General features: G+C 45.4%; 1 protein-coding gene across 10 annotated transcripts in view; it reads right to left on the bottom strand.

The window, feature by feature from the left end:
- EBF3 (EBF transcription factor 3) overlaps nt 1-8,936 on the bottom strand; it is a 154,249-nt gene that overhangs the window by 43,109 nt on the left and 102,204 nt on the right. For 7 of the 10 annotated variants that reach the window (XM_069101700.1, XM_069101701.1, XM_069101707.1 and 4 more), the window contains exons 4-5: nt 7,853-7,934; nt 3,093-3,237 (exon numbers count right to left, since the gene is read on the bottom strand). In XM_069101700.1, coding sequence (XP_068957801.1) covers nt 3,093-3,237; nt 7,853-7,934 — 227 coding nt within the window. The remainder of the gene's footprint in view (nt 1-3,092; nt 3,238-7,852; nt 7,935-8,936) is intronic. The other 3 variants (XM_069101705.1, XM_069101702.1, XM_069101703.1) reach the window with 1 other exon arrangement.

Here is an 8,936-nt window from a genome sequence, read left to right as displayed (position 1 = left end):
CTTTTTCTAAGGCTCCTGCCCTAAAGAGGTGATTGGGTGGCTGTGAGCTTACCACAGACCTGGGAAGGGCTGCCTGCTTTGGGGACCCTACATCCAGGAAATAACAGGTCCAGGCCCCATCCCTATCGGTTTTGTTAAATTAGAGCCCCCATGGCCGACGCTGCTTTCAGTGAATGAACTTGTTCATTCCTCCCTGTGCATGCCATGCCCGCTTGTTGGCTACCCTGGGTTCTGTGAGGCAGGTGAAAACCAGCCCGCTTCCTGCCAGGGGCTCGATGGCTTTGTCTGAGGGAACTTTCTGAGAGTGCCAGGGAGACTCTGACTTCAGACACAAACCCACTTGCCCAAAATGCCTCCAGGGGCCGTGTCCCTCCCGGCATTATCGGACAGTGCATCGGTCCCTCCCCGTGGTCATTAATCAGCAAGCCCTCCCGAGCCGTTCCCAGCGTTTGTCACCTTTTTCTGGATTCACAATATTGAAGCACTCCAACAGGCCTAATCTTGCCTCATGAAGACTCCTTTGTTCTGCTGGCTAAAATGTCTCGTAATTGTACTTGGGATGGCCAGATGGCTGGCTGATACTCCAGCTGATAGGATTATACCTTTTACCTCTCCTAGGGCCATCTGTTCTCTTTAACTCGCTAAAACCCTGCAGCCTGGATTCAGTTGTGGTTATTGCATAAACCCTAACAGCATTACGGGCACTTGGCATGTAAATCAGTCTTGTGCTGCGGGCCTGGGGCTGGGCTAGGGCTTGCTTAAGGTTTAAACAGAGCCTGAGTCATTTATGGGGGGAGGAGGGCAGGGACAAGAAAAAATTCAACATTAGTTCTAGATGCTGGGCTGGAAGGGAGAACAATCGCTTTCCCTCACTTGTATTCGACTACTGTAAATAATCTGCCTTGCCTTTTGTGAGCTCAAAGGATTGTATGGCAGTCTTCCACAGCAGCAGCGGGGGGAATTAGTTTACTTGGAAACGATCTGAGTGTGTGTGTGTATATACTGCTGGTGAATATTAGATGATTGGATAATGAGGTGTTAGCTAGAAGAGGCTGAACACAGGCAAATAGCTGCGGTTTGGAGTGGGGGCTTTCTCTTTAAAGGATGTGTCGCTAATTCAAAGCATCCCATCCCTCCCACAAGATATGGTTCAGCCGGGCAGAAGGAAGGAAATCTGTAGCAGCCCTGTGCCCACACCTTCCAGGGAGCTCTTTCAAGAAGTGGAAGACACTCAGGCACAAACCTCTTCCCGAGATGGGCGTCAAGAACCCCAGGCCCTCATTTGTAAAAAAAAAAAAAAAAATTCATCTGGACGTAGGACAAATGCCATCTCCCTCGCTGGAGAAAGATGCACTGGGGAGGGAGAGGGGGACCGAGCTGGGCGCATCTGTTTCAGGGCGGCCCATCGGCTCAAGCAGCCAGCCCGGGGCTCCAAGACAATGGCCCAGTGTGATCAATTCCAAGTGAAAGATATTGAAAGCATTGTGGTGATTCTGTCACCCACACTTAAGCAAACAAACAAAACCCTGGGCTGGCTTCCTTGACAAAGTGGCTTTTGATTGGTGGGCCCAGGTCTCAGGGGTCTGCACAAGGGGCCTTTATCCTTCTAAATGTTATATTTGCTCCTAACAGTCAAACGCCTTTTTTAAATGCAGATTTATAAAAATAAATACTTGTACTTGGCTAAGATCATAATAGCTCATTAGAGAGGCTGAATTCGGACCCAGACGAAAACCTATCACCACAGGGCTGAGAACGCTTCCTGAGCCTATAATGTTGCTCGTCCTCTCTCTAGGGAGGGAGAGGGCTAAGGGAGAAGGATGCAACCTTCCTAATTGTGAACCTCATTAGTGATGGTTGCCAAGCAAAACACACCCCTACCTTGAGCAGCTCGGAAGGAGACAAACAATACGTCAGAGGCCCTAATGACTGGGGTGCTGGGGCGACCTCTAATTACTGTAGTTTGGTTCTCTGATACCTTAGTCATTAGCACAGAAAAACAGATGAGTTTATGTTGGTGGCCACAGCAGATGCATATGCACTGTGCTCCAGTCCTGAAGCCTCAGGCATGTTTCATCCCCATCATCACCACTGGCCCCACATACACTAGTTCACCCCCAAGCGCTGTGCCCTGGGGTGCCAGGATCATTGTCCTCCATAGGTGGAATTCCTGAACCTTCCCTTGTTAGGGGGTCCAGTCACTCTACAAAAATCACATTTCTTAAAGGAGACTTCCCATCTCTGGCCCTCAAGGTCACCCAAAGAGGAGCTCATTTACAATCAAAGAGATCTGCCATTAAGGGGAATCATGATCAGTGCTGCTCTAGGGGGGGCTTCTCCTTTCTCCAGTGACCTTTCCGTGTTCCTCTATGTCTCCTGATCTTTGCAAAGTGTTGAGCCCATAAGTGTGTGAATATGGATTGGAGGCTGAGGGTGCCCACTGCCACGTGTCAGTCTCTCAGCTTTGTAAGTGGGTATCTAGGGACATGTTCTTCCATCCCTCTGCTCACAAATGATTCGCTCTTAACTCTCCAGACAAGAAGTCAATTGTTGTTGAATGGCTGTTGGAAGACAAACATTTTATGTGCTTTTTCTTATCTCTAAACCCTACTGTTTTCTTCTGTGGCATGGTGACCAAGGTCAGAAAACTGACCCCATGGTAAACTCTTGGCAGGGTCAGTCATGTGTTTACCATCCATTGGAAATGGCTGACAGGACCTGAGTCTCCCTTCCTCTGAACCAAGGATTATGACAAGCCAAAATAAAATCAAATAAATTAAAAGAGCAAGAAAAGCTATAAGCAAAACAAAGCTTTTAAACAAACAGAAGGAAAGAGAATGGAAAAGAGTTTTTTAAATGGGCTAAGCGCAAAACATGGGGCATTAAAAGAAAGGAATCTCAGGAGAATGTAAGAAGCAAATAGAGAGCTGTCCTCTGCTTGACAAGGCCTGGGATGCTTTTTAATGGGTCGTTTGATCAGTGGGAGGAGGGAAAACCATGTGAAAATAATTGTCGAGTGTATCAAAATAAAGGATGATGCAAAAAAAAAAAAAGCATTGCAAATAAAAAAAGACATGTAAATGTGTGCCTACCATTTTCCAGATAAGAAGGGGCCGTACCTTCTGACGGGTCAAGGCGGCGGGCCCGCCTTCCGTGTTTGGAGTTGTTGTGCACAAACATGTTGTCGGACACAGCCAGAACGTGGCCATCCACGTTGACTGTAGTTGATACAACAACCTGCCAAGAGAAAGTCAGTTGTAACATGGGATTTAAAAACGACAACAAAAACACAGCATATTGATGAGGTTTGGGGTTTTTTCTTTTAACACAACTTTAAAGGGGAAAGGAAAATCACCTGATTGTGCTTGGAAGTTTTCCATTGATGGCCACCCACCACTTGCTGGTTTGGGGCTAATAGTCAGGATTTTTTTTTTTAACTCACAATTGTTTCTCTTCAAAACCTGCTGCACTAATGAGAGCTTAATCTCCTATTATGCTAACAAGTGAATTCAATTCAGGGAAATATTCTTCTAGCCATTAGCTTCAGAAACACCCCTCTAGCCACTCATTTTAAAAGCTGCTGTTTTGATCTGTTGATATATTGATTAGATAGTTTATCTAATTAAAATTTGTTCACTTGAGACTGCCTTCAAATGAAGGCTGTGAGGATCCCCTACCACCAGCGTCTGCTGAATAAATCAGAGCCCCAACTCCCTACATTCTCTCAGTAAATGATCTCTGGGTCAATTTCACAATTACATTTAATGTCTGATAATGAACTTTTTTGCATCTGAAAAGACAGAGTTGAAGATGAAGAGTGAAAGTGTTTTCAGTGCCTGCAAAGTATCCCTCTTCAAGTTCATCTGGTTGGCGAGTGACCCTGGCATACCCATGGAATTTCTTCCATTATTTTTGAGTGAAAGGCTCCTATTCTTGTGTCCAGGTTCAGAGCCCGGCCAAAGGAGAGATGAGGGATAGGGCCTTTAGCTTCCAGCTGCTTCTTGGTAGACACTGGAATAGCAACACAGGCCAAGGGGGCAACCTTGCTGACCAAGACACAGACTCAGGGACTGGAGGTGACACTCCCCAACAAACCAGGCAAACAGGAACTGATCACTCTTTTAATGGTTTTTAAAAATGGTGTTGGCTCCAAAGGATTGATGTCACTTGAATAGCAAAAATAGAAGCACAGGTTTAATGGGAATGTCACTGCATGGTGCTTTGGGTGCAAGTCCAGACTTGAGGCCAGTCCCTGGCATGAAGGAAGTTTGGAGTCTCATCCCCAGGCTAAGCCAGGTGAGTCCTTGACGTCATGCCCAGTTTGGGTTAATACCAACCAAACCATCCCTCAGCCCCTGAAGCAGCTCATGGCACTGGGCAATAGGAGAAGCCAACCATTCCAGATGAGGAATGAAGTATCTTCTGGGCTCTAGGCACTTACAAGCCCACAGCGACCACAGAATTCATCATTTAAAATGAAAGTTGTGCTGATCTCTTTGTACAGAGTCACAGAATGAATTTTTGACCTGAGCTAATTCATAGGCTTGATTTGAAGATTAAGAAATGGCACCACATAGAGATGCACTGGAAAAGTCGAAACGGGTATGGGAGAAAATATGGGAGAGAGCAGATTGGAGGTGGGGATATCCTGTGGGACTGCTGTTTTGGGGGGATGGGTGGGGGGAAAACGGGGAGAAAATTTGTAACTCAAAATCTGGAGGAAACGAATGATGTAAATCAGAAGTTAATAAAGCATTTAAAAAAAAGATAAAAAAAAAAAAAAAAGAAATGGCGCCACGGTGAGGACACCACCTGAAGATTCGGGCAGAGACTGCCTTCCCTGCTCCCTGGTTAGTAGCCCCTGACACGTCGTGCACCTTCAGCACTTTGCAATCTCTCTCTTTGCCAGAGCTTTCTGGATGGCAGACTGGAACATTCTGCCGCAGAGGAGGCAGTGGTCTGGCTGACCCTTCTACAAGGTTGGCCGAGGCTTTCCTGGGAGCCACCGGAGGGAGGGCCAGTCCCAGCTATCCTAGGAGCACGGCAGGTCATCTGGTCCAGCCCCCTCCTCTTACAGAGGAGGACACCGAGGCCTCGAGAGGGCTCCTTGTCCAGTCACAAGGTAACAAGTGAAGGAGACAGGTTACTTGTTAAAGGTTTTGTTTTGTTTCCATTTCTGTAGTATTTTATGATTTGCAAAACCCTTCCCTTGAGTTAACTTGTTTGATATTCACAACAACCCCAGGAGGTAGGTGGTCCCCATTCTACAGATAAGGCATTAAGTGACTTGTCCAGAGTCACACAGCTACTAAGTGTCCCAGGGAGGGTTCTGACTCAAGACCTCCTGACCCTTACATCCCACATCTATCCACTGTGCCACCAGGCAAGCACATCTGAACTCGGGCCTCTGACTTTAAATCCAATACTGTTTTTGCTGCTCTGCTCTGTCTGTATCTTTTACTCAAGACTCCTGGAGCCCCATCATTGTCCCCATTACCGAACTTTGACTTTCAGCCTGCTCTCTACAGTTAATCTGGACATCGTCATGCCAACAAAGTTATTATAACTTTATGGAAAGGGTTCATCCCTTTTTAATCTCTTAGACCATGGCATGTTAAAGACATGGGAAAAGGAGAAGATAAAAAAAATTTTTAAAGACAACTGTCTTTATTCTGTCATCTCTCTATCTAGGTCAGTCACCAAGGGAAAATACCGTAGGTCAGCAGAAAGAGAGAAAGCATGCTATGTTTTCTTTCTCAGTATTGGCTCATTCCTGCAGTGCACCTTCAGAAAGGTGCTGAGATGGGCAAACCAGTTGAAAATATTGTTGAAGACCTGACATCCCATTAAGTCCAGTTAAACCTTCTGAGAGGCAGGGAGATTAGCTCAAGAGACAGAAGGAAGTCCTTCGAGTGACTCTGGGGTCCCACTGCAAAGCCCAAGATCACTTGTGACTGATGCTTCATTCAGTCATCAGTAAGACAAAGAGGACACATCCACTCATTCCAGGTTTGACCTTCTGCTCTGTTCCAATGGATCAATATTGCCAATGCCGGGCGAGGCCAAGATACATGAAAAATGGAAACTGGACTGAGCTGTTTGCAAGAAACACGTGTCTCTAAAATACAGAGCTTGACTGTTGGTGGCTGGCTAGGTGACCCCTCCTAAGCACGTTGGTGATTGTGCATGAAAACAGAGGTTGTGTCTTCTGTCATAAAACTTAACCTGGAAGGAGAATTTCTCAGAAAAACATTGGGATGCCTTAACAATAAGGCCACATTCACCATCCCAAATTTGGGTCCCTGAATGGAGAACCTGAGTCAATGATCCTGTGTTTCTGAGCCACTGTCTCAGTCCACTGAGTCACGAGCAGCGGCTATGGAGAAGTCATGTCTCAGCCCATCAGTCTAAAGAATCCTAAAATAGCAAAAGAGGTTGTCATGTTTCTACAAGACTTGGCAGCCTAAAATTACCAGTGGCCAGACTGAAAAAATGGAGAGAAATAGTCCTGCTCTGCACGTGGCATCAGGTCATTCCTCTCCCAGAATAAGATCTCGAGCTAAAAGTGGGGATCAAGCCCACCAGGGCAAAGCCCCAAAAACCAGCCACAGAGGCTAAACAGGATGGAAAGGTTTAAATTGTTTCAGCAGGATTTAGGGGACGAGAGGGCTCTGAAATTGGTCCAGAGCAGTGAAGGGAAGGCAGCGTTGGTTCCCTTAGGATAATAGCATAAAATCTATAAGTAAAATGCCTGACTCATAGGAGGTGCCTAATAAATGGTGACTGATTGATTATGTCACTTTAGGGTACAACTGAGAAAAAAATCCTCATCTAACCAAATATCCCAACTCCTGGCAAAGACAGAGTACTAGATGCTGAAATGACATTAAGCTGCCTAGCACACAGTAGGACTTAACAAATGCTTATAGATTGATTTCCTGTTCTATCTAGATCCCAAGCTAAGTTCTGGTCAGCCAAACACATGTGATGTTTTAGGTGATCAAACAAATGCTAAAGTAGAAATTACTTTGGTTTGGTTTTTTGTTTTTACTAGGAAACCTTTAAAAAATTTTTAACAACCCAAAGTGATCTTAAATACGCCTACTGAACTTACCAGACCTGAATGGGAATAGTATGAGCAACTCCCAATAATGACTTTCCAGGGGCTAGCTCTTGAAACGCCTAACCAACTCAAGGGGAAAAGTCACGTGATAGCACATGACCATACCTGAAATAAGATTTCAGAGGAGATCACCAGCTTAAGCTGGACTTGATGAATTTGGGTTCCTCAAGATAAATATGCAGAAGGCTTTTCTTTACTTAAATTGTCGAGCACAGACCCCACTGATGACTTGGTGTGGCCCAACAGTGACCTGGGTTCTTGACCAGCACTGGCAAGTTTTAGCAAGGTAGAAAAGCCCCAATTCTGGCCTAGCAGCAGACCAAGGCTATTGGCCCAGTTAGTAGGCTGGTCACTAGGTGAGCAAAGCCAAAGGCTATGGAGAGCCACAAAACGTGAGAAAAAAAATCATGTTGTTTCCCAGGCACTGAGGATAAGAGGGTCTCAGATTCGAAGCTGGAAGGAATTATTCTAAAGGCCAGCCCCTTCATGTTATACCTGAGGAGACTATGACCCAGAGATAGAAAGCCATTTATTTACCTAGGGTCCTGTAGGTAGCAAGAGGTAAGATTGGAACCCAGGGCCTCTGACTACAAAGCCAGCATGTCCTAAAATATATCACTTTGCTTCCCATCTAAAGATTGTTTGCACAGCAAATTTCCAAAATCGGATAATCAGCACTGTAGGAAATCGTTTGGTTGGACCGATCCTGATACTTTTTCAAATGTATACCTGGAATCTCCGCATATCTCGGGGGTTGCCTGCATTCTTCAAACAGTTCTGATTGCACTTGAGGAAAAACTTGAGAAAGAATCTATAAAGATACAAAAGTGGAGTCTGTTAGGTTTATTAATCAAGAGAAGTGATTGTTAGACATTTAAAAGTCCAGATATTCAGGCGGCATCAAAACCCAGCAACACTTTCCTTTTTATTGGTCTTCGCTTGGGCTGAGAGGCCCTGGTCAAGCTCAAGGATGTCAACAGAGCCAGGGTAGCCATGGGGGTGATGCTACTGACAATGATCACATTCCCATGATGCCTCACACACATGATGGCAGCTGAGATCATGGAGGCAAGGCCCCTTTACCGCTGGCGTTCCCAAGCTTTCTAAGCAGTTACAATGGGGGTGGGGATTTCCTGGCAGCTTAATAAGTTGGGTAGCTTGGGCCTGGTGGTGGAAAGGAGGGCTCTTACCACAGCTGGCCATTAACTGCCAGGAAATGTCCGACCCAGAGGTCATTATTACTTAAGTAAACACACTTTTAATATGGATTTTAAGAGGGTTGGACTTTATAGTTGCAATATGTACAACTCTTTATGAAACACATGAGAATTTCTGTTGAAAGAGGGAGTGATTGATTTCCATGGAATGTAAGCCTGTGTTTTAAAAGGTGTCCTGAGGAATTCTGGGGGCTGTAAGGAAACTATTCATGTTCTTTCATTCTTGGCATAATTTTTCTGGGAATACAGGCAACAATAAGGTTTAGGACTGGAGAACGGGCACCAAATTTTACCAGAACCTTTTGGTCAAGTCTTATATTGTGTCTGGGGCATAAAGGCGACAGGACATTGTGAAGCTACAACATGGGCATTTCTGGGTGGTCCTCTCTAACCTAAAGTACTCTAGGAAGCTGCTGGGTGACCTGAGATTTACCACCAGAACTTCTGGGAGATCCATGGTGAGTGAGAGGAAGAGACTGAGGCCAGCTGCTTTTTGACCTTGAACAACAGGAGAATAGGCTGATATTTCCCCAATTTTCTCCAGAAATACATTCTGTCTTGCCCATGTAGTATATACATACACACACACACACACA

Source organism: Petaurus breviceps, unplaced genomic scaffold, assembly GCF_028583685.1.
Source record: "Petaurus breviceps papuanus isolate PSGF00001 unplaced genomic scaffold, PetGlider_PUasm1.0 490, whole genome shotgun sequence".
NCBI lineage: Eukaryota > Metazoa > Chordata > Mammalia > Diprotodontia > Petauridae > Petaurus > Petaurus breviceps.
This window is presented reverse-complemented; position numbering and strand designations above follow the sequence as displayed.